Below are 24,879 nucleotides of genomic sequence, written 5' to 3' on the forward strand. Positions count from 1 at the left end.
GACTCCACGGTTTGTATATGAAAAACTCATTGTGAGTCAAGGAAAGCAAGAATTCATAGTTACAGGTACACTAATGAAAGCATAATTGTGAATACTCCAGTCCATTCTCTGCCAGTAGATCCCCATAAATTCTACACAGTGGTCCTTTAATTGCACATAGAGGTGGTTTAAATTCCAGCAGAAATTCATTCAGTTGGGTAGAAATATGCAATAATGTTGGATTGTTCTATTACATGAATATCTTTGGGTGATTTCTGTCTAAACCTTTGTACATATACACTTATTATGTATTTTATATGGAAAATAGCCCACATACCCCAATGCTAATGGCCACATAAATCTAAAAAGCCCTAATAAAACTGCACCACACAATACATTTCCACAAACACACGCAACAACAAAAAACAACAGTGCCTGAGCCAACCTCCATCCTGAGGGCATTTCTCATATCAGCATAAGGCTTATGGTTACACCCCGCACTAAATGTAATCACCCCCCCTACTATGCAGATGGTTTAGTGTTATTCTATCTGTAACTGGACTCGATGCCAGGCTCAGAGTGGGCCTAATGACTTCTAAACCCAAGTTGGTTAAGTGGGAATTCAACACCAGCTCCCTGCTGTAACTTAATCTCCCCTCAGACCACCTGGACCCAAGATACACCCCGTGGGTTCACAACACACTTGACAGTGACACAACAACAGTCCATTTGCATTTTTAAGCGCGATGCTAACGCCGCCGCTACGACACAAACTGCATGCCGAATTATTTTGCTTTGACGAAAACGCTGTCGAACAGGTGTCCCGGTGACTGTCAGAGAAAAACATATTACAAGCAACCAGCTGGAAACAACTCAGAGCCACTGTTTCTTTCTGTCTCCCTGGACGGTTATGCATGATGGAGAAATTTTTGGCAAAGAGAATAAAGAGAAGGGGAAAAAGTGAAGGTTTTTCCTTTTTTAGTTTAACTGACATTTGGTCTCAGATGAGAATTGCACCTTCGCTGCCAAAGAACTCATCCAAAGATCTGACTGGGGGAAATTTTATGCTAATGGGAAGGGTGTTGGAGGTTTTTTTTTTATCGCTAAGAAGTTGTGCTTTCGCGTTTTCCCCCCCTGCAACGACTAAATATCAAGGGACATTTTTTTTTGTGTGTGTGCATATTTCATGTGTATGTGTGCATTTTTGTGTTGCAGCATGTAGCAGCAAATGCCTGCAACATATCCATAACAGCTCCAGATGGTTCGTTGTAACATCTGTCTAACCTGACAAAACATAGCCTGCAGCATGTGGCCATAAGGTGTATTATTAGGTTATTCTGGCACAAGGTTGACTTCAAACCATATAACAGTCACCGGCTGACAGCGCACACAGTGAGACTAGACAAAATTATTGGCTCTCCCTGCCACACATGAATGACAGGCGGTTCCTGTGCCTCTCGTCGCTATCTTTTACTTTACAGGGTCTTTCTGGAGAAAATCCGCGGCACCTCCGAAGGTGGGGTGACGCCAAAGTGTATTAATGAGTCGGATAGACAGACGACGACAAATAGGCAAAGAAGACAGACAGGGGCAGTGAAATGGAACGGACTTGAAACAGTGTCTGGTGACTGATAAGTGATGGGAGGAGGAGGAGGAGGAAGAGGAGGAGGGAGGCACTTTCTGTTTTGGAGAGGTTAAGGAGGGAGAAATCAGGAGAATAGGGGGGATTTAAAAGACTTATTGATGGCGTATGACTTCCCCTCACTGTACCATCCCCTCATTCTTTGTCACAGCGTCTTCCAGCTCACCTCATCCAGCTCCACCCCGCCCTTCCTCTTTCTCCCTCTCCCGCCTCGTATCATCTCGTCCAGGCCACTCGGCTTGATCGGCGAGTATGGTAATCAGGGAAGAGGCTGATAACAACTGATAAGTCCCCTTGTCAGGTGCTAAGAGCTCGAATGACATTTTTACACAGTCGTAAAAAAGGGAGAAAACGCAGTAAAGCTGATGAATGGACAGACCCTGCGTGATTGTCCTTCCGTGTGGCGCGTGAATGTACACAGCGTGGGCAAATAGGCCTATCTGCCTCTTGACGTCGCCGTGTCGTTTGTGTGCGAGCGTCCTTCGCCTTGGCTGGAGGAGTTACAGGAGAGGGGGTGAGGAGTGTCACTCTGCCCACTGAAAAAGGCTTTCATCCTGGGCTTATCAGAGCCAACACAGGGGGAGATTGTTGGCTGGTGGAGCGAAACGGCGACTGTTGCTGCCCTCCTCCTCCTCCTCCACCACCCCCGGCCTCACCGGACCTGTCTTCCCCTGACTTTGTGACCCTCCCCAACCAACCTACGCACACACATAGATGGACATATGTTTGCTCACAGCCAGGCAGACGAACACACAAAGGAAGACACACCTACACATGACATTAAATGAGCAGAAGCCATCGTGTATCCATCATTGTCACTTCACAATACATGTAGATAAACACACAAAGCTAATTTTACATAACAGATATCTCACTTGTTTCTAGCGCAACACAAAGATGCCGTTTTCTCTTTTAAGTTGGCATTGAATAATCGCCCGTTTTCTGCTTTCCATTTTTTTGGCGTGCAACCAGAAGACGCGCTACCCATGGCGCCGGTGACGAGGCCATATGCACCTCTAAATCATGTGGTATTATCACCATGCTGTGCTCCAACGAGCAACTATAACCATGATGGAAGACACCAGATGATCTGTGTTTAGCAGCAGAGCTCATTTCCATAATGCTAGATTAACATTTTTAAGGGAAAAGGGAAAAAAAATTACCCAATTTAAGTAAAAGTAAAGATGTGCAGTGGGCGTAGGATGGGATTTAAAAAGTTTTGTTGTGATATTATAATACATAAGAGTGATCAGATAAAATACCAAAAATATATTGGTTGTTTTGACATCCAATACAAATCGTCCATTCAAAACTGCACAAGCTTGTGAGTGTGAGACCGTAAGAGAGACTTGTCAAGTGGAATTACGCTCCCAGGTGAAAAGGTCAAACTCGCTGACCCACAGAGGCAGGCAGACAACTTGTTGGTCCGAAAAATGCAAGAAGAAAAATGGAAAGGTCAGTCCAGCCAATACCTTCTTGCAAAGCTCAAAATCCCATCAGAGAGAGACAGACGGACACAAAACAAGTGTGGATGTAGTGCCTTCCTGATAACTGAGCAGTTCTCTTCATCTGTAGCACATTTTAATCGACACAACACGTCAATCAGAGGCGCAAACCTGGGAGCGGAGGATTATATTCGTCGCCCATCCAATATTTCCCTAAATCCCAGACTCTCTGTGTCATGATGTTCAATCTAATACCACGTAATTATTTTTGCTGCAGCTGCGTGATAACTGCATTTTCTCATTTCTTCTCTGACAAAGCCCGACCTCTCAGGCCGATGCGAGGCGATAACGCCGGTGTATTTCACATCCACGATCTGGATGAGATCACAGTCGAGGTCTGACTTGGCCATATGGAGGTGACGGCTGTGTGGGTCTGACCACAGCCTCCCCTGCTCCGTGTGGCACTCGCTGGACACCATAGGTGGTGACGGGATGGAGGAGGTGTCTGTCTAGCCCCATCCATGCTGTCTAACAGGCTGGACATGAGGCACAGCATCTGTCTCTGGAGGACACACCCAAGACTGACCTAATTCATACACCCATATTTATTTATATATGTGTACATATAAGGGAAAAGGTACAAATCTAATTTACAAGTCACCTGATTGCCTAATAACAAGGCAGTAAATGCTACCTTGTTGAAAGGTCTCTACATTAAATATGTACATTTACCTGACCTGGGTCCTTCATAAGCTATATCTTCTGAAGCCTGACGAATCAGCCAAGAGAAGGTGCAGAAGTCTAGTTTCCTCTAAAACCTCTTGAAATACAATATGTTGAAAGGTTGTCGCCCCAAAATACTGCTTACATCAGCTTTAAGTAGTCAGTCCTGGCCAATTTGGTTACTGCAAATAATGGCACTTACCTGCAGTAATAAGTATAAAATGCACTTGTAACGATTCCATTGACAATGACCGGTGCAATACAGAAATTATTATCATCGATTCTGAACAAAATTAGCACCTCAGCTATGGTCTTTATACTTCTATCCCTAACATACGTCAAGTGTTGTTGTTGCCTAATCCAAACCACACCTTAACCATTTGCCATGACTATAATTTTTACCCAACACTGAGCATTCTGGTTTTAACCTGCCGAGATATTGAAGTGAAGGAACTGTTCTGAACCATTTTTGTCGCCCAATTTTGACTGTCTTGTTTGGTAATGGGGTTGACCACATATGTATCGACCACCAGTGGCAACAAACATATGGAGTGGGTGTTTTGTCAGAAATGTAGCAGAGGAAGAACAAATTGCACATTGTTTAAAAAAAACAAAACAAAAAAAGCATTTCTGTGTATGTACATGTGTATGCACAACCTGGATTCTGTATGGTAGTTTTCATTGTTACTGCTGGATCCACTGATGCAAATTCTCTCTGTGAAACAATATGCAGGCATAACCAGTAATAACAACTGAATTTTATAGCATAAAAATCTTAAGGATTACAAGAAAAAATTTGGAGGACTATGTACTCTATTGGAACCAACATCCACACAGTCAAATGGGCCACATCTGACCAAATTGCACTCAGCTGACCCTTACTATGGTTTACATTTCACAAAGCATCATTGGGGGTTCTTCTTAGGTAGTGGCATAAATGCATAAATACAACTACTGCACGTTGTTGCATAGTGTAGTATTGTCAGATACAATAGTGCAGACTTTGGCACATCTAAAAGCATAAAACATACGACTCCTGTGAGACTCTAAAGGCCAGAGGCTGTGGGACAATTTAACACAGCCACAAGCGAAATACACAGAACGGTATGTGCTAGCGCCTGAATGGAGCCCCGCGGTGAGAGTGTGCACAGACACATACACACAGAGTCACAAATGAAATGTTGAATGTAAATGGTCTGACGAGAGTCATAAATCTCTCTGCGGCCGCTGGGCATCTGGGGTCGTGCAGCCAGCAGTCCTGTCAGAACAGTGCAGCTGTGTGAACAGAGATAGCCAGTGGTGTAGCAGACAGCAGGGCAAGCCTGCAGGCTGCAAACTGGAATTGGCTTCTGAAATGCTCTGTTACTTTTTCAAAATGAAAGCTGCTGAATTGGTCTGTTCCAAACACTACATGCCTGTTTTTTGGGTTGGGGGAACCATTACCATAACTCCAAAATAGCTGCAATCCATTTCGCCATTGTTTCGTCCACAAAAGACATGTAACCTCCTTAAAAAGAAAAATCACCCTGAAGGCCTGGCCTCACTAGAAAGTAGAGCAGCAACATTCATCTGTGTGTCACTACAACATATTTGGCTGTAGGAGCCTGGTGTGGGAGTGACCGCTCTCAGAGCTGGTTGGTAGCTGGGAAACTGCGAAACACTCTTTAAGAAGCAGTGATTAGACTGAGCTCAGCACTTTTCTCTCCCCAATAAAAGTCTTTAATGAATGAAATGAAGTATTGTCCTGAAAACAAAACCAATACCAGCGAGAGCAAACAGCACAGTGCAAGAAACATACAAAAGCAACTACTGTGTGGCCGACGCTCAGTGAGGAAGCTTGTTAGTTTGGTTGGTTAATGGGACAATAAGCTCACTTTCAATACACGCATGCATAGTGGAGAAGTCTATGCTTTTATTTGGAAGTTTCACTCTTTAGGGTTCATGAAGCGAGATGGTACAACACTGGCTGACAGGGGAATGAGTTATTCCATCACAAATCATCAGGGCCTTTTGCTTGACTATCATTAATTTTCTTGAAACTTTTGCCAATGTAAACTATGGATATTAAAAATGGCATCTGTGAAATTTTAGATTGGCACATCAAGTTTGTTTTTTTTCCCCCAAGATTAATAAAACTTTCAGCACAATATCTGAAAAACTAACCAACTAAAGACAAAAGCCTGAAATTTTCACAGTTATTTCTCATAACGCCACTGATTCAGAATCTCCAATATTGGAAAAGTACATCTCATAGTCTCTGATTATGGGTGAGTTGAAATATGAAAAAAAGTGGAAGCAGTCATGAAAAGTCTCATCGTTGACTAGATTCAATAACCAAGTTTTATACCATCAAAATTTCAGGCATATCAGAGACGGTCAAGGAAAACCTGTTCTAAAAATCTGATAATTTGAGATGGAATGACCCTAAAATAACCTCCTCCATTATGTGTTGTTGAGCCGTTCTCTCAGAAGCCGACACCATCAAGATGGCTTGTGATTGTACAAAAATAGGTTTTCATAGCATTTCACCAGCTCCTTCTTGAGAGTAAATCCATGATTCGCTGCAGCCAATGGAATGATTCACTTTGAAATTTTGACATTCTGAACACCAGTGTGACCAGGCCTTTCTGGTCCACACACAGATCTAAACCAGAGGAGTTTTAGAAACACTTGCCACTCCTCCATAAGATCTATGGGTAAATTCCATAAAGATGGCAGCAGTATAACACGTCACAACCTTTCTCACAAAAAGACCAATGGACTGCTTTGTAACCGCCAAACGGAAATCTTATTTTGGTAAAAATCTACCAAACTCTTTGGAGATTTTTCCGCTTATTGATGTGTGATTGGGCTTCAAGGTGGCTTGATGGTTAGTACCATCGCCTCATAGCTAGAAGTTCTGGTTAGGACGCCCGGGATCTTTCTGCGTGGAGTTTGCATGTTCTTCCCGTGCAGCATGGGTTCTCCAGCTTCCTTCTACAGTCCAAAAACATGTTGAGGTTAATTGGTGATTCTAAATTATCTGTTGGTGTGAATGTGAGTGTGCTTGGTTGTCTGTCTCTAAGTGTAGCCCTGTGATAGGGTGAAGGCAGGGGACACCCTGGACAGGTTGCTAGTCTAAGTCAGCTGGGATAGACTCCAGCCCCCCCACGACCCTAGTGAGGATTAAGCGGTGTATAGATAATGGATGGATGGATGATCTGTGATTCCCCACATGCACATTTCATGTCCAGATGACCAACGAAATTGCAGCTACGGCTCTCTCCCCATGCATTTAGATGGAAGTTTAGTGTTGTTATCCCAACAGAACTGCGAAGGGATGTTACCAGACAGCTGCCAAGTAGCGACACTTCTATAAGGACATTGTGGAAACCCGGACAACTCTCTCCCTAAGGTGCAAGTCAAGCATCAAGTCTTGAACTGACAAGTCTCTCTCACCTCCAACTGTTAAATGTTTCATTTCCAACCACAAATCACATTGTTAAGGCTCAATAACCATGACACAAGGAAGAGAAAAGAAACATAACACCGCAGCATCTAGACAAATGTCCACATTAAGCGCCAGTCCACTAACACTATGCACCTGTTCCAGCTCTGCTTTAGCTACATTATCAGCATCCTTTGGTTCTTCTGCTGGTATAATGAGCAGGTGGCGTCCTATTGTGTGGCACTGTTGGAAGTGAAACAGAACAGAAACACATTTAAAATCTGTAGTGTTGTGTGCGGGTGCCAAAGTAAAATGAGAGAGGGGAGAAACAGATTGCTGAGAGGGAGACAGTCGGAGGGAGAGAGGGGAGACTAATGAAGGTTACAGAGAAGGAGAAAGTATGAAAAAGCAAGCGGGAGAAATGAGTCTGGAATGATAAAAGGAAAAAAAGAGACAGTGGGATTGTTGAGGAGTCTCTCTGGATTTGCAGAATCCCCTCAGCCTCCAGTTTTGGGACACACTGACACACTTACTGCCTGGTGAGCCCTCTTTCTTTCTCGTTCTCTCTTTTTGTTTCCCTTTCTCCACTTTCTTTCACACTGGTAATGAGAACTGTAGGTGTCCGCCGACTGTCACATACACACCGCCGAGCGTTTAGCAGCAACACACACACACACACACACACACAATATTCTTGGACATCTGCCACGCTGCCAGGACACCTACAGTGTGATGCGGAAATAGGAGGAAACCATAAGGATCATTTTTGAGTTAGTTCCAGCCAATCTCTATACAAACACCATACTTTACACTACATCTGCTGCTGCAGTGTTATGCCAAATGAAAACTGCCTGCACGACTTGTTTGGGTGTCAAGTGCAATTTGGTTCAACTCACACTGAGCGGTGTGCCGTATAAGCAATGCTAGATTCTGACCTTAAAGGTAAAGTTGGAAATGTTGGGAGACACGTTTATTTGCTGTCTTGCTGGGAGGTAGATGAACTGGTAAATGCGCATATGGAGGCTGCAGCCAGTTAGCCAAGGAAGCTAACCTTGATTTTTTTTATGCTAAGCTAAGCTAGTTGTTATTTAACATGAAGAAAATGCACATCTGAACTAATGAAAATAGTCGGGAAATATACATTATCCAAGTTAAGAGGTGGTGTAGATAAAAGGCTTAGGCTGCTAGACTGTTGTATTTTAGTGTGGCCCTAAACTTTGTACCTTCCGAGCGCATAAGCTGCCTTTAGCAGAACCTATTTTATCGCCATTTTAGCTGGAGAAAAACAATGCTACTCTGGGATAGGTAGCTCAAAAAAACTGCTGGGCGTAACTGGATGCTGACTGGTTAATGTAGAGAGAAAAAAATCATCATATGGGTTAACATAACAAACCCTCCATTGTTCCATTTCCTTCACAGAACAGGAAGTACATCAACTAACTGCCCTTTGTCATTGTTTTGCCACACTCAAAGAAGAGAAAGCATTGAAAGGATCAATTACAAGACCTTTCCTGGAAACATTGACATCACCTTTCACCCGACCCGAGTTCACACAGTGGAAAGTTGCCTATTGATACTAATCTCATATGTTGTACAGTGACGAAATGCAGCTAGCAGCTGGTTCGCTAAGTTAGCATATAGAGCTGGAAACACAAGAAAACAGCTAAACGATGAATTTTCTTTATTATAATTTTGCTTTAATGAAAACTGAACAAAGATAATGAACTTTAGAGATACATTAGCCAAAGTATGCTACACCGTGCTTACAGTCTGTATGCTAAGCTAAGCTAACTGGCCACTGCATTTGCACTAAACGGACATGAGAGTGGCGTCAGAGATGTTACAAGGGAGAAACTCGCGACTTGAAGAATCTTAAATAGAAATCCATGGGGGGAATTTGTTAATGCTAAAAAAGGCTTTTTAAACCCTATTTCAAGGCAAAATGACCAAACTTTTTCAGTGTTGTTTTATTAGATTAGACTGGTGGTTCTCGACATGCAGTTTTTATATTCTTGGTGAGGTTTTTGAAATTCCAGTTTCTCGATTCATTTAGATTGGGGGCATTGTCCTGCTGGCCAAGCAGTTAGACTTGCCAACTCCCTCTTTACAGTCACAGTCTAAGCTTAGCTAAGCTAAGTAACGACTGTATCTATCTACATTTTTACCACACAGACATGAGAGTAAATTCAATCTTCTCGTGTAACTTTTGGCAAAAAAAGCGACAAATTTCCTAAGATGTCATAGTATTCCTTTAAACATCATTTTAATTTTCCTGGCCACATCCTTTTTATGCATATTTAAATAGCCAATCAGTGTTAAATTACTTGGTTCCCATACAGTTGCCTGCTTGTGCCTTTGTTTTGGAGCCACGACCTCCTAGAGTTTCTCTTAATCGGCATGGCTAATTTTCTTGCACTCCACCCAGGCAGACGACGCAGACATCCACCGTCTCATTAATGCACGGGGGCATTTAGTCTGAGGGCATAATGAGCTGGAGATTGCAGCGCTGTGGATAAGGTTCATAAAAACGGCATCTAGCAGCGATACAAAGGTAATGGTAGTGATAATATTTTTTAAGAGCCTCTCACACGGCAACTGGCTGCCTTGTTACAATTAAACATCATTTTCATCAATTAGCAATCTGAGTTTTGAAAATGCATACACCTAATCTGACCCTTTGGATGATACTACATGGTATGTTTTACATTACTGAACTAACCAGCATCCAGCAGTATTGTTCAGCATCATTAAGCCATATCCAGTTTCTCCGCTCTCTGTAACAGTGTAAGCTACTAAATGATGAATGAACCCAGGCCTGACGTTTGAATGTACTGTACTCAACAACAGAGCAAACTCGAAGCACGTGTTCGCCCACAATCAGCTCCAACCATAGTGCTGCTATAAAACCACGTAACTGTCCCCTGCATGTTCATATAATTCCATACAAGTTGCTCTAAACACCTGAAACCTGGTAAAACATCAGTGACAGCCTCCAGAAAGCAATCGGAGACAAGAAACGTGGCATTTTTGACAATGTGTTTTTACCAGATTCGCACTTGGTGACACTTCCTATCTAATCAACACATTCCAACCAAGCCCAGTGCAACATGACAAGTTATTCATTCACCTTATTTTACTGCTCGTTTTTGGAAACAACATAAGAATATGTGGCCACTGACGTATTTGAAATTCAAAATAATTCTTATTTGTGTGTTTTTTTTTACCATTCGCTGGGAAAAAAAGTCAACAAACTCATCGAACACATCAATAAAAATCGTATCTTTTGTTCAAAAACATCAAAAATGCCACAGCGGAGGAGGATTTTTGCACGGCAGAAGCAATAGACAAAAAAAATAATAATAAACTGCCATATGTTAGGTTAGAGAAGTCCACTTCAGACAAACAACACAAAAGGCAAAAACAGCCGAACACATTTGCTGCTTGTCCTTTGAACTGCATTGCCTCTTGCACAGTCACAGGCAAGAGGAGATGTGATGAATTCCCCCGGAGCCACAGCGGGAAGAAGAAGACGCTGAACTTGTTCTCACATCTGCTGCTGAAGAGAAATAACTAGCTGCACTCACTTTGATGGAGAGACGAATGCACACACACAGACACGCTCCGGCTTTCTGCCTGGCTGCTTGGAAGTAACTCATTTTTTTCTACATTTCTTCTCTCCAACTCAACCTGTCTTGACTTTCTTGCTGGAGGAAAATACCAATTCTTTCCACACACCAATACAATCCTGCCACATTTAACATCATCGTCTGCTCGTCACTAAGTTTCAACCGCACCGAAAAACCTCTCTCTTACCTGTGCAATCTCATACAGCAGTTTGTAGTGTTCCTCCCGTTTCTGCAAGGTGCACAAATTGCAGCCCATTCTAGTTGTCAGGGAAACAGCGCCGAGTGCCCGCTGGAGTGTGTGCGCGCTGTCTGCCGTGTTTGTGAGCTTCCCCCCGGGGCGAAACACACTCGGGCTCCTCTTCCTTGGCTCCCCCACACCTCTTTTCTCATCCGAGTATCCTCAGAGATCCCCCTCTGTCGCTCTGAGCGCACATGTGTTTCACTGTTTCAGCTTGTGGAAACCTTCACTGTGTGGTGTGTGTGTGTGTGTATATATATATCAGTTATTGGACGAGTCAAACCCTCTTTGCCTGTCACTCCTTTCCTCCCCCCCTGACTCTCACTTGCATGCCTGCATACACTCTCTTCCCTCCACCTCCTCTCTCAGTGTGAGCAGCACTCTTGTTTCTGCACACACTTTTGCCTGGTGGAGACACACCTCCTCCCGTGGCAGGCTGCCTCACACATGCCTGCTCCTACTCCAGCTCATGAATGCACGGCATCCTCATTGGCTGTTTCGTGGGAAGGGGCTGGGAGAAGAGGGGAGGTGGGACTGGTCCTTATCTTGGGAAGATTCGGTATCTGAACATCAGTGTGGTTGCGTGCAAGCAAAGCGAAGGACGTGCTGCTTGTGTGGGGGGTACGTTTCCTCAAGAGTGCATCTGTTTGTTGCATTTCAGAAATACATAGAAGACACACTCAGATATAAGTTAAAATGCCATCATCAAACCACTGAGAGGGTTATTTGTCAGTACCCACATTTAACAACTGGATTTGGCATGGAGATCAATCTCATTTGGATTCAATCAGATAGCCCCTTTGCACTTAGCACAATGCTTGGAGGAGTGGTGTTTAGTGGCCACCATAGATTTACAGTCAGAGGGCGTTAGTCACCAAACAGATGCTCCCTCTCTCTTCTCTCTCTGCCGGCAGTTAGACAAGGGCACCGGACTGAGCTGACACACAGGAAGAAACACAGACTCGTATTGATTGGCTTCAAATTAGCTTCCAGCCCAACTGGCCCGTCTCTACGGGGGTGAAGGGGACAGGGGGGAGCGAAGGGAAGAGAGGACGATGGAAAGAGGAGGAGATGAAGAGGACGGAAGAGTCAGAGATGCTCGCGAAGATAAATCGAAAGAGCAGTGATGGTATTACAGCTGTCTCCTGGAAATTATGGTTATATGTGGCTGATTTACAGCAGCAAATATGCTTGGAGAGACGCTTTTATCAACATGACAAAATGTTATCGATCTTATCTGGCGAGTCACGAAATGTTGATCCTGCACATATCCGCGCTAACAACGTGCTGTATTTAATTTGTTATCCTGCGGTGTCCGCTATTACAACCTGATAAATGCTTGTACGACTCAAACGTGATCATTTTTATGGTTATTTCTAAGCAGCTGCAGCATTTAATAAAAGAAAAGTTTGTTTTTTTTCCCGGACGACTCGTAAGAACTAAACAAAGTTATTAGTCCTGAGCAAGAAATAGTCTTGCACTTGAAATTTGCACTTCAGCTTTTGCAGTCAAACCAGACAAGGCTGCGTGAATGAGGTTTTTGTGTGTCATCTTGGTTGTTGTTTGTATGCAACATCATCCACTGTGTTACTGCAAGACTCCAGACTGTGCATCCCTGTTTTCTTGCTCATTCCCAGTCTTTGTGCTAAGCTAAGCTACGTATTGACATGAAAGTGGTATTGATCTTTTCTTCTAGGTCTTGGAAAGAAAGTGAATCAGAATATTTTCCTGCCTTTTGTTTGTTTTAAGTTAGGAAAAGATGGCCTCAGGAGAAAGTAGAAAAAGTTAACTTTCTAAGCACTTAACCAAATCAACAGTGTTTCCTAGCCTGTACTAAAACTCCGATGCATTATGTGCCCATGGTCTACCCCCATCTGACAAGCATGCAGAATACAAATGTGTGTGCTTTGCTAATGTTGCTAATCAGCAATAAAAACAAAGTACAGCAGATGGTGATTGGATTGCCATTAGTTTTACAGGCTTGTAGTCATAAAGATGGTTTAGAATTTTGACTTTAGGATGGCACAAGATGAAAAGTCATGACAGGGAGCATGAATGCCAGTACCAGAATTCATGGCAAACCATTCGATAGCCGAGACATTTCATCAAAACCTACAAATGTCAACCTCATGGTATCAACGGAAAACTGAGAAGATCCCCGAAATTCGTGAGGTCATTCTTTGAAGACTTCAAATGTTGGTACCAAATTGAATGGAAATGCATCCGAAAGCTGTTGAGATGTTTTAGTCTAGACTTCAGACTTGATGAGACAAACCAACAGACATATAGATGTTGCCGTCTGTAAAATCTATTCTCTTTCATTATAAATATATTCATACAGAATACATCTAATATCTAGTAGCCTTCTTTTTTTCCTCTTGACATGTCTGCAAAGGTTTCTTGTTCTTTGTGCTCCGTCTAAGGCTAGAATCAAGAAAGAAAAAAAAAAAGTAACAAAATACACATGCATGAGGGAACTATAGACGACAACATTTTATACTGTGTGGAGAGAAAGTCAGTCTACAGTTTACAAGGACAGCCTTCATCATCTCAGTGAGACGCACTGAACTCAGCGCTCCCAGTATAGCCCGTGTTTGGGTCATTCTCTCTTTACAAGAGGCCAGAACAGTTCATGCTGTAACACAATTTATTTTGCAATGAAATACAGAAATTGCACTGGGTAACGGTATAAAATGTGTTGCGGCGAAAGCTGCCTTCCAGTCAGGAGGCAGATGCACCCTGTCTGCATGACGAATAGCCGTCACTGCTAAGACTATGAGCGGAGAGCACAGATGTGTCATCCTCCTTATCACCAGTCATGCAGGTACAGGGACCATAGTGGTTCAGTCAAGGGCGTCGGAGCAGATCCAGATACAGCCCTCCAGATAACACTTAACCCTTTCTCTCTCTGACCACTCCCGTCCCTTTCTGATGAGGTCACCGCTGCCTCCACTGACCTCTAAAGGTGACTTCTCAGGGTGACATCACCAACTAATGAACTTTAAGATTCCTCTTTTTAAAAACTATTTTCATTGTTCCTTCCTCTCTTCTTTCAGTGTCTCATGCTCTCCTTCAGTGCTGATGTTTGGTAATATTAGTAATCCTATACTCAGACTGCAAGCTCCGGATAAATTGCAACTGTGATCATCCTTAAGCTCAGATTTGCTGACGAACACATACAGCTAGAAAGCTAATACGTGTGTCGAGATAGTCTGGTACCACACATACATACAGTGGCGTCCAAGAGTCTGAAACCACAGGAAGGTCTGGTATGTTTTCACGTAAACGTAAAAATCAGAGAGTTCAATGATTTCAAACATATATAAAACCCAAGAAGTCGTGTTATGTGAAATAAAGAAGCTATATTAAGATTCTGCGCCATTTCTCAGTCATATTTAACCACATTTGTTACATTAAAGGTTGTGTTCCTTCCATTGAAACACACGGTCGGATAACACTCGATTCCATTTTCTCATCAGAAGCTTTTTCAAGTACATCAGCTTGCAGCCATAGTTCGTCTGTGCCTCAATAGTAAGAAACATGGTGGCAAGTGAACGTGTCAGAGGTCAAACTGCTCTGAAAAAAACAGGGACTTTCTCAACATCGAATAATGTTAAAGGTTTCTAAGAGGGCACACATGGCTTTCTAACATACTCTGCTGAAACCAGGTAAGTACATAAAGGTTTGTTCCCTGAGATAGAAATGCTGCTTCAATAAACAAGACTAAAATCAGGAAAAGTCCTGCTGAAAGAAAGCCGTTCAGAGGTGGATACTCAGAGGAGGACTAGTGGTCTCTAAACCACTTCTTAGGGGGTAAAGCGAGGCCCATCAGCAGTTTGAGATTAATGGTAGAGTAGCATATCAAACCAAGAGTGCAACATGGTGATGGGAAGATCCCATTCTGGGTTATTTTTTGCTACTTTGGAGGAAGACGTCTGCACCAAGAAGAAGAAGTAGCACGACATCCTAAGGAAACATGACACACATTTGGTTTTGTGAAGAAGGATTCCTTCTGGAGCAGGATAATGAGTCCAAACACACCTCAAAGCTGCCCAAGGACAACGTGAAGACCTGACTTCAGCCGCATAGAACAAAGATAAGCAGTCCAACATCACAAGAACCTTTTTGGAACATTGTCAGATCAGGCTGGGGTAACATGAGATATCAGGTTTTGCAGAAACTTTGGGGAGACTATGGCAGCTTAAAGGAGGCATTCCAAATACGATATTGTGAAATTCATGTTCATATTTCAGAAATCCAACCTGTTACTCTAATTATTGAGCTGACATTATCACTTTTGCATTAAATTCAAAGCAAATTCTAAACAAAAGTATATTCATTGGTGGTCTCAGATGCTGAAAAGCTTGAAAATTTCCATCTTCTTTTCACTGAAACTAAAGTAAATCTGAGATGCAGGACATCAGAAGGTGACATCATGATTAAGGTCATTTATTGCCCCTCATTTTTATTGGTCACATCACCCACTTTCATCATCTCTGCTCTTCCTCTCTCCCCCCTTCATTTCATCATCCTGTATTACTGCCCTCGTGTAAAAGCGACACCGGACAGATGCCGCGCACGTATAAAACCGAAAAGACCCGTATAACTTAAAGAGATGCGGAATTTGAAACCAAGGGATGAGAAATTACATAGGGTGTATGGCAGCTTTTCACAAACAAATTGTGCCTTCATCTTTGATGTCTGGACTGGCAATACAGCCGCAAAAGTGGTGTCATAGCTGTAAGGTTGCATGCTCAATAAATTCCTTGACAGGTAGTTAACTTTAGGGGTTGGGGAGGGCTGAGGTGGCTTCAAACAGCTGTACTGGTCATTTTATATTTTATGGTAAAGTCCGTCGCTGGGATCTGACAGTCAGTCAAAGGTTAACCAAAAATAGCTTTGCTGCAGAGGGGAAAGTGTTGCACTTCAAAGGAAGCCTGTAACACCGCATTAGCATAATGTCCTATATGGCTGTGATTGAAAGAAAATGGGCCACTTTCGCACATACCTCTGTGAACATAGAAACTTTTTAGGTAAGCACTGAACCACTTCAGCATTGAATTTGTCTGAAGAAACTTCTGAGTTCTCAGCTGCAGCAGGTAATGACGGCCGCGAGAAACCCGCACCGGAATGTTCAAAGGCTTCACTATCCTTGACGGAAGACAGAGAAGTGCATCATGGGTAGCGAGCCGATCTAATCAAGAACAGTGATCACGCTTGCTCGAAGGTCTTCAGAATACCAACAAAGTGCCGTTAAATAAGTTGCCAGAGTCAACTTTTCCTTCTCCTTCTCCAACAAAGTTGCGTTGAAGCACATCAATGTAGACACCTAACGGAGACGTCGCAGAGGCACGTCTTTAATGTTAGGCAGACACGAAACACCTCGAGGACTCATAAATCTCGGTTTTATGATGATCTGAGAGTGTCCTTCATGCAATGTCATTTATGAGTCTTTAGTATGACATTTGTGATGTTCAAAACAGAACCTGACTTTGTTTTCGGAGTTGAAAACAGCTGTGATGTTTAGAGCACTTTTTTTTTTTTTTTAAGAGCAAGGAAACACGCTAATAAGGTCTCATGTTATCCTTAAATTAGCAAATACTGGCGTACGATTGCTGGTGTTGACGTGTCCAGTTTGTTGGTTTGTTATGGGATCATTCAGTCCAGATCTGCAAAGTTTGCTTTCAGAGTGACTTTTAAATGTCACGGCATGTATGGGAAGATCAATACAAAACAGCAGCGTTTCTGCTGGCGTAGACAGCTGGGCGTCTCAAAGCCAATGGCGTGAGAAGAGCCCGAGGGCGACCCACACACAGCTCTCAATAGCCATAACCCATACATTATTTAACACTCTGAACCATTCATCTAGGTAAAAACACAATTAGAGTGCTACTTACATGCGTGGAGCTAAAGGCCAAGGGGAAATAATGGTACATGATGGTAATTAATTGAAATGCGGCGTCCTTTTCTGTTTTTTTTTCCCCTTCTAGTAATTACATTGTAACTATTCATTATTGTCTAATTACTTTGTAGGAGGCCAACATTCAGATCCAATCCTCATAATGACTATTGCTCCTCTATTCATTGTCTCCTGATCCTGATTGTTGAAGCAAAATGACTGACTCTGTAAAAAAAAACAGAGCGATTCCAGTCATTTAATTATCAAATTATGAGCATAGTTATATGAAACAAAAGGCAGCCAATCCACAAAAGTAAGAAAAAGACAAAACAGCTAAACTGGGATCCATTCAATGAAACACAGAGGGACCTTTTGTTCATAATTTGCAGACTGCCAGTTGGACAAAAATCATTCACTTGCGAGTTGTTGTAGGAACACAGTGTTTTTAATGTCCAATCTTAGTTATGTCCCCTTTGAGCAGCTGGGCAAATTCACACATATACACCAACAGGCAAGAGACAATAAAGCCTTTCAGCGTGTGGTGTCAAATACACAAAACAACCATTTAAAGAAGTCAAATCACTGTTAAATCAGCCGCTTCTTTGTTTCTGCTTTGTTAAACAAAGCTATTTCGAAACACGTATGGCAGCGTTTCAAGACTCCTCTCGGAGCGCAGCGAGCAGACATCCAGACGCTGCTTGGTTAAGTTCACTGTTCAATATATACCAACAACTTAGAAACCACAAAAGCAGCATGGCCAGGGGGAATATGAGACCGTGACAGCCTCTTTACTCGATAAGCCAGCAGCCAAACTGGCGTCTGACCAGCTGACCTCACACCACGTTAGCCGTGCGGGGTCAAGTAGTCGGCAAGGGTGGAGTTGTCCTCAGGCACTGGGACACAGATTCAGGTTTCCTCCAGCCGATTTGCTTCGATTATTGAGCAGCGCACATTTACAAAACGGACTCTAAATCGACCTACAAAGCATTTTACTTAAAGACATGTACCTCTTGGTAGTTTCTCTGATGACACAATAGCTCAGAAACAACACTGATTTTCTATTAAACCTGTCTAGGTTGCTTTGTGTTCAGTTGGGTTCTGGTTGGGATCTAGGAAAGGCCATATCAGCCTGTCAGTCAGTTCACCACTTAGAAATATCTCAAAAACTACTACATGAGTTGGTGAGGATATCTGTGGTGATCAGAGGATGAATATCTCTGTTGATTCTCTCACTTTTTCATTTCGTGCAGGTCAATGTTTTCACTTATCCGGTAAAATACTGCAACACAGACTCAAACATTCGTACAGATTTATGATTCGTGACTTTTGTGATCTGCCGACTCTTGCTGCAGATCCACCAGAAGGCAGACATTTTTTTTAGCTGAGAAATATCTTGTAAACTACTGGATAGACTGCCTTGAAATTGAATCTACACATGCGTCTTCTTCTCAGGATGGATTCTGGTAATCCAAATGCCAAACCAAAAACTGTTCCAGTACTTGTAGTTTGCACCCACTGCTAACTCACTGATGCCACAGTCTCATGCCAACAACTTCAGCTTACTTTGGGAATATATGAGGGTACTTCAAAGTTCTTGGCTTGATGGGAGAAAGATTGTTCGTCCAACTTCAATGCGCTTCATCCACTGATGCTCAAGCTTTGCCAACCTTCATGTAAAAAAGACCACGTCTTGATCCTCCACATACTCCTCAACAGCATGCATGACTTCATCATCGACCTCAAAATGGCAACCACACCACAAGTGTGATTTCAGTTTGGAAAACAGATGGACGCTAGATGGTGCAGGTCAGGTGTGTAAGGTTCATGGATGCAAGAGCAGCCAGCTCGAAGCTTTCATCTCCTTTTTTCTTCGATTGCTTCAAACATTTGAGCTTTTGTGGACAGTGATGTACCGCTTTATACAGTTATGCCTCCAAATGAGAGTTACACCCCTTGTTTCCGGATGAGGTGGAAAAGTTTAAGTAGACCTGCCAAGCATGAGCGAGTTAACTCAAGCATGCTAAACTACAGGCTGCTTAAGTGCCGCTTTAGAGCTGCTAGCATGTCTTCAGCCTCTTCGTCCTGCTTCCCTTTGCTCATTCATACTCTGGTTGACTCCATTCCCAACAAGAACACATGGACACACATGTATAACCTAATATATTGTGATCGCATGCAGTTATTTGATCACTGCATCTAAACCAACTGGAGCTCATCTGGCGCACAGCTGAGGCTCAGGTTTCGTCCTGATCAACGTGTATGTATACGAGTATAAACGAGGCAGAGAGGTAGGGAGACATTACTATCTGTGCTGTAGCCTCGGGGTATAAACATACACAGATACCCCCCTGTGTGTGCACGCACCACATTTGCACTGGAGTGCCGCTGGGCTCTGGGCCTGACCCTGTTGTGTTAACCCAATAGCAAAGCTCCAATAAAACTGATTAGAGAAGTCTTCCCCTGCTGCTCCCAGGCCCTGCTGCTGGACTAATGGCACAAGCGGGCCCCTTAAACTTTCTACAACATCTGTGCCAGTATTGAACCGTGAGGATGGATGGCGCACCAGGGCTAAGAGAGCGCCACCGGCCACCCGAGGGAGGAGGACACATAAGACAGATAGATGGAAATATAGAGATAGATTGGCTGCCAGATAAACACAGTAGATGGAAGGAAAATAGATCAATAGATGCTTTTCCTGTTCTACTCACATCCTACTTTTTTTTTTGTTTCTCCATCTGAATGCTGTGCACATCATCCTCCTCTCCACTTCATGCTGCAGAGTGCAGGAAGGCCAAGCCAGCTGTTCCTCCATTGTCCAGGTGCTTAACAGGATTACAGAGGGGCGCGAGGCCAGATCATCCACACACCATACACATGCAGACACTTCCATACGCAGACCTGACCTAAAACTTCAAAGGCAGATCGGGAAGCACAAGGACACATCATCCCTGGGCTTTACGGATAAGGACTGGAGCCATGCTCGGCCAAGCATGCAGATACCGAGGGCTGCTCAATATTACGCGAAGGGTGTAAATAAACAGAAGAAATACACCTCCGCCAAATATGTACATTGCAGGAGTGTAGCGGTTCAATATGTCAGTTGGGTCATATCGTGCTTCTTTAATTTTTAGCATTAAAAAAAGCAAACCACTTCTCAAACTTTCACATGTAGAAAAATGGAGATTAAACGAACAAGAAATGCTGATGTTTATTTGGTTTACTGGGAAAATATCACTAATTAATGCCCTGATGAACTTCAGAAGCTGTGTCATTTTGTACCTTAACCCACACAGTCACCCACATCTCTAGTGGTTATGTCAAACATGGATCCATGCAGCCCCTTTTTCTGCCTTTCCCATTTTTAAAATTGTATTTCCTTTGTTAGCCGGGGAGATTTGTCCGTCCGGAGCTCTTTTGATCCATATCACTTGTTCAGTGTGGACTTGAAAAGATCCTTTATTCATTTTATTTTGAACAAATACTTAATTTTCCAACATCCAACCTCTGTCTTCACTCAGGTTCACAACATGTAGTAACAACTAAAAGAGATGAGGTATTGATATAGAGTGAAGTAGGTGAAAGTGTTTCATTTTGCCAAGCAAGACCTTGAGTAACCTGTTATGCAAAAATAACTAAGTAGCTTTGTATAATTATGTTAATGCTATTAATCATTTCCATGTCTGGAGGGCACTAGATCTCTTTTTAAAAAAAATACTTTTTAAGATCTCACCCTCTCTGCCTCCCACTCCTCAGCTTTTTACATCTTCCGCATGCACATCCTCCCTCACCGCAGCGCAGCCCTTTTTCGATTTTTATCAGCACACCGGCTGGGTTTAAAAGGGCTTCCCCGTTGTGAATTAATGTGGCCCTAATCTGGCTCCCCACACACGGCGATAAAGCGGTGTAAGAGACGGAGCATGTTCGGTCAGAGGACACCAGATTAGTCATACGCCACTGAGCTCGAAGTGGGGTCCGCCATGTCGCGTGCCGCCTCACTTCCTGCTTCCAGCTGCCGGTGCCCCCTTTTTTTTCCCCCTTGGTCTAATCCTGACTACAGGACAAGCTTCTGCCTGTCAGGACGATAAGGAAGTGGCCATTGTCTCCCTGATCCGCCTTATGCCTGTATATTAAGGTGCTGCTTATGTCAACGTGCCAACCTGAGGTGTGGTAAGAACAGAAAGGCAGCGGGAACAATGCCTCCATCTGGAGAACGCACAAAAAAAAAGGACACATGTTGAGATCCTTCACAGTGGTGCAGGTTTTTTTCCCTCTCCTTTGGTTTCTGGAGACATTATAGCCATAAACCAGAAGGAGGGCAAAATCTCCTCCTGGGCTCATTCTCTGGCAGGCACATTTTTGCTGTTGACATTAATTCCTTTACATGGCAGGAGAAACATTCACTGAGTTTGCATCCGAACGCTTGGCACGAGCTCGACTGCGTCCGTAACAACGGGGGCCCCGAGTCCATGTAGTGAATAAGCACACTGTATTGATTCGAGGCTTCGGGTGTAGCGGGCTAACTGGCAGCGGTTGGCCTTACAGTCAATATGCTCAATAAGGTGCAGGATTGTAGAACATACAGTAATTTGGCAAATACCAAGGAACACGGATCTATAGTGAGTGAATCTATACAGCAGGTCAGTGGGGGATTTTCTGCAACACAGATATAAACGTCTGCGCTTTAATCACAGCGCGACTTACAGCCAGTTTTAATGCGACAGCACCGCCGTCATTAAAAACTCGCAGCTTAATATAATTGTAAACCTTTAATGTTCTTCCTGTAATTGTGAAAACTGCTATTATGTGTTTATTCTTTATCAAGATCCCCATTAGCCACCTCTTCATGTGATCCACAAATGCATAAAACAAGACATAACAGATCCTCGGCGCTCTCTCTTCAGTCGCGTTAAGGTTAGAAAGGATCAAGGCTTCGGAACGCAAACCTCTGATCCTTTGTGTACTGTCTGTAAGGTGTAAATTCACAGATGATAAATTCATAACATGCATGAAAAGAAAAGTCAAGGCAGGTTAAAGAGATGTTTATTTGAACAGATGTTTTATTTCTACCTTTAATGCACAGAAACAATAATTATATCTGATGCAGTTGCTCGTCAAGGTAAGACTGAGGTTGTGTTGCAGTGGATTGAAGCCTCTCAGATGAAGTCAGTGTATTACATCGAAATGAAACCCAAATCTAAGTGCCTAAAGAGCTTCTTGCTTCTACAAATGCACCCATATGCTATTTAATGCTCACACTATTGCCAGATGTTTTGAGGCTTTTTTTTTTCTTGTCTTCAAAATGATCTACACACAAATAAACGTGATTGATTGCTTGATTGACTGGGCGTGCCTTTAGCACCACGCTGGTCTCAATCTTCGTCCAAAGTGACCAATAAAAAAATTTACTGTCCTCCCGGTGGCCGTATAAGCAGAGAAGAAGACGGCTTTACGAGAAGAAGATGACCCATCACAGTCCAATTGAACGCTTTCATTTCATTTCGCAATATACAGTATTTATTTGAACGCCACCAAAAAACACAAACAAACAAAAAAAAAGATCATAAAAACCCAAAATTACTAACATAAAATATCAACAGCAAGAGGTTTTACTTACAAGCCTGTGATGAAATGTTTCATTTTAGGCTTGAAATTCCCAGATTTTATATGAGATACGAGGCAAAATATTAGATGTAATTCCAATTCAAGCAACAACAAAAAAAAAGCAAAACGAAACACAAAACTTCAGAAAGGCCACTTTTTAATCTCACATTGTGCAGCAGCTGTTTTGTGGTGACATATGGGTCACTTCATAGATTACATGCTGCACAGTTCAAAGCAGCCTGAACACAGACGGTTTAGAAGGTACACAAAGCTCCCACACCGGCTCCGTCGTGACCCCAGAGGTCAAAGGGATGGAAGGATCAGATGGGCCCAGTCTTTACGATGCTAATGAGGATTGTAGAGGACCCCTCTTTCATAAGTACAGGGAAGCACACACATCCTTCTACCATCTGAATGAGGCTCTTCATAGACAACATCCACTCACTGGCCTTTAACCTGATTTAAAACTCAAACCTGAGCCTAAAATGATCTGCACTCATATTGTGCTTTTCCAACTTTGAGCCAAAGCTGCCTGTAAAGTGAAATGATTTTATTCACTTCTTGAGTCCAAACATCACACCAAGAAGAAATACAGTAAAATGCATCCACCTGGCTGTGCGTAATATTTTGTCTTTAAGGTCAGAGATGTACAAGAATACAGTTTGCTAAGCTGGTGGCTGGTAGCAGATGGACCGTGAAGGTTAACTTCTGTTTTTAAGCGTTAAGTCAGTAGCAATTTACCTAAGGTCGGTCACTTCTTCTGATCAGAGTGTCCTTTTAAAATTAATTCCTAATTAAGCAGACGTTAGGCCTTAAACACAGGTACGTTTGAGGGCGTGACATATCTGGTCACATTTTATTTTTATTCAGGTGTGTTATTTTTCTATCATTATTTTGTCGTTCTTTGTTGATGGCAGAAGAAATACATCTTCCACAGAGAGTGAGCTTGCTGTATTCAGTTAATACTTAAATGTATGAACAGAACCTGAATGGATTTCAACATTCAGTTTGGTAAATGGATGTTTATTTCCCCAAGTCATCTTGTCTGTATGTTTATTGTTAAGTGTCTGAGTTTTAAAAAAAAAAAGAAGTACTCTACAAAACACATGTATTATTATTAGTAGCATCATCTTCAATGTAATGTATTTTCTATTTCATACAGTCTTATTATTGTGACCAGTGAGCCGACTAGTCCTGGACGTTCCCTTTCCTCCACATTGGTTTGCAACTATATTCCCTTTTGTTCTATCATAAAACACACAAGAAAACCAAACTGCCTTCCTCCCTCTTTAATAGTCAGTCAGTAAACTCTCCACTTGTTGGCGACGATGTTCACTTAGGGGAAGTTACTCTCCAATAGCTTTCTCTATTTAGGATTCCCCAGTTCTCCGTCTCCTCAAAGGTCAGCCACACTGACACGCACTGATCCAACACTGATGGCTTGTTAATTGGTCGGCGGCAGAAGTTTGCAGGTTGAAGTTTACTAAAGTTTGTCCCGACACAGCCCTGAGGGTTAATCCTCTGATTGCAGCAATTACACTGGAATGAGCTGAATTTGCTGTGAGACATTTCGAATAACGCTTTATGCCAGTGTGGTCTCAACGCCGGTACTCACAAGGATAGCGATGTAAGAGCATCCAAACACCAGAGGTTTACAGCCCTCTTTTACCTTATAAAATAACTTGTTTTTCTAATCCGGCAGCAGCCTTGTCAGTTGTTTATGATCCAATATCAAGCCTTTTTTTTTTTTTTCTTTTTTTACAACCACCCAGGATAGAGAAAAAAGCACAGAAGGTCAGAGTGTAGGCTTTTATTGGTACATACCTGCAGTCAAAGTCATAATGCTGTCAAAAGCATTTTATAGCACTTTAACTGCTTGTTAAAGACAAATGAGGCTGTCAGATGTGATTCCGCTTCATGAATTAACACATATCACCCGCATGTGCAATATGTGCCGTTTGTTTATCAAATCAGCCTCATTTATAACTAGTAGCCTGCTGAGGATGAAGACCTAATTTTTTTTACCTCCCTTTCTTGACATCATGCCGTGGTTGTCATAGCAACCGTGCAATATGACAGAGCTGATGACAGAGGAGCGCTAAGCGGAGATCTGTCACTGAAATAGCCTCGCGTGGTGGAGCGGCGCCATAGTGATGTGTGTACCTGTGGATGCGTGTGCGAATCAACACACGTGTCATTACTTTTTTTTCTTCTTCTGCTGTGTCCACAGAAAAACCAGATCATTTTTGGTGTGATTTGACCTGGGAGTCCTGCTCTCACCGCAAAAATGACAAAGGAG

The 24,879-nt window shown here is 42.8% G+C and overlaps 1 protein-coding gene across 1 annotated transcript in view; it reads right to left on the reverse strand.

Annotated features, from left to right (window-relative positions):
* The window catches only part of pdzrn4 (PDZ domain containing ring finger 4), a 44,429-nt gene extending 33,331 nt beyond the window's left edge, over positions 1-11,098 (reverse strand). The window contains exon 1 of the mRNA XM_008278909.1: positions 11,030-11,098. Within this exon, the coding sequence (XP_008277131.1) occupies positions 11,030-11,098 (69 nt within the window). The remainder of the gene's footprint in view (positions 1-11,029) is intronic.
* Positions 11,099-24,879: the final 13,781 nt, after the last annotated feature.

Source organism: Stegastes partitus, unplaced genomic scaffold (assembly GCF_000690725.1).
Source record: "Stegastes partitus isolate 25-593 unplaced genomic scaffold, Stegastes_partitus-1.0.2 Scaffold137, whole genome shotgun sequence".
Classification (NCBI taxonomy): domain Eukaryota; kingdom Metazoa; phylum Chordata; class Actinopteri; family Pomacentridae; genus Stegastes; species Stegastes partitus.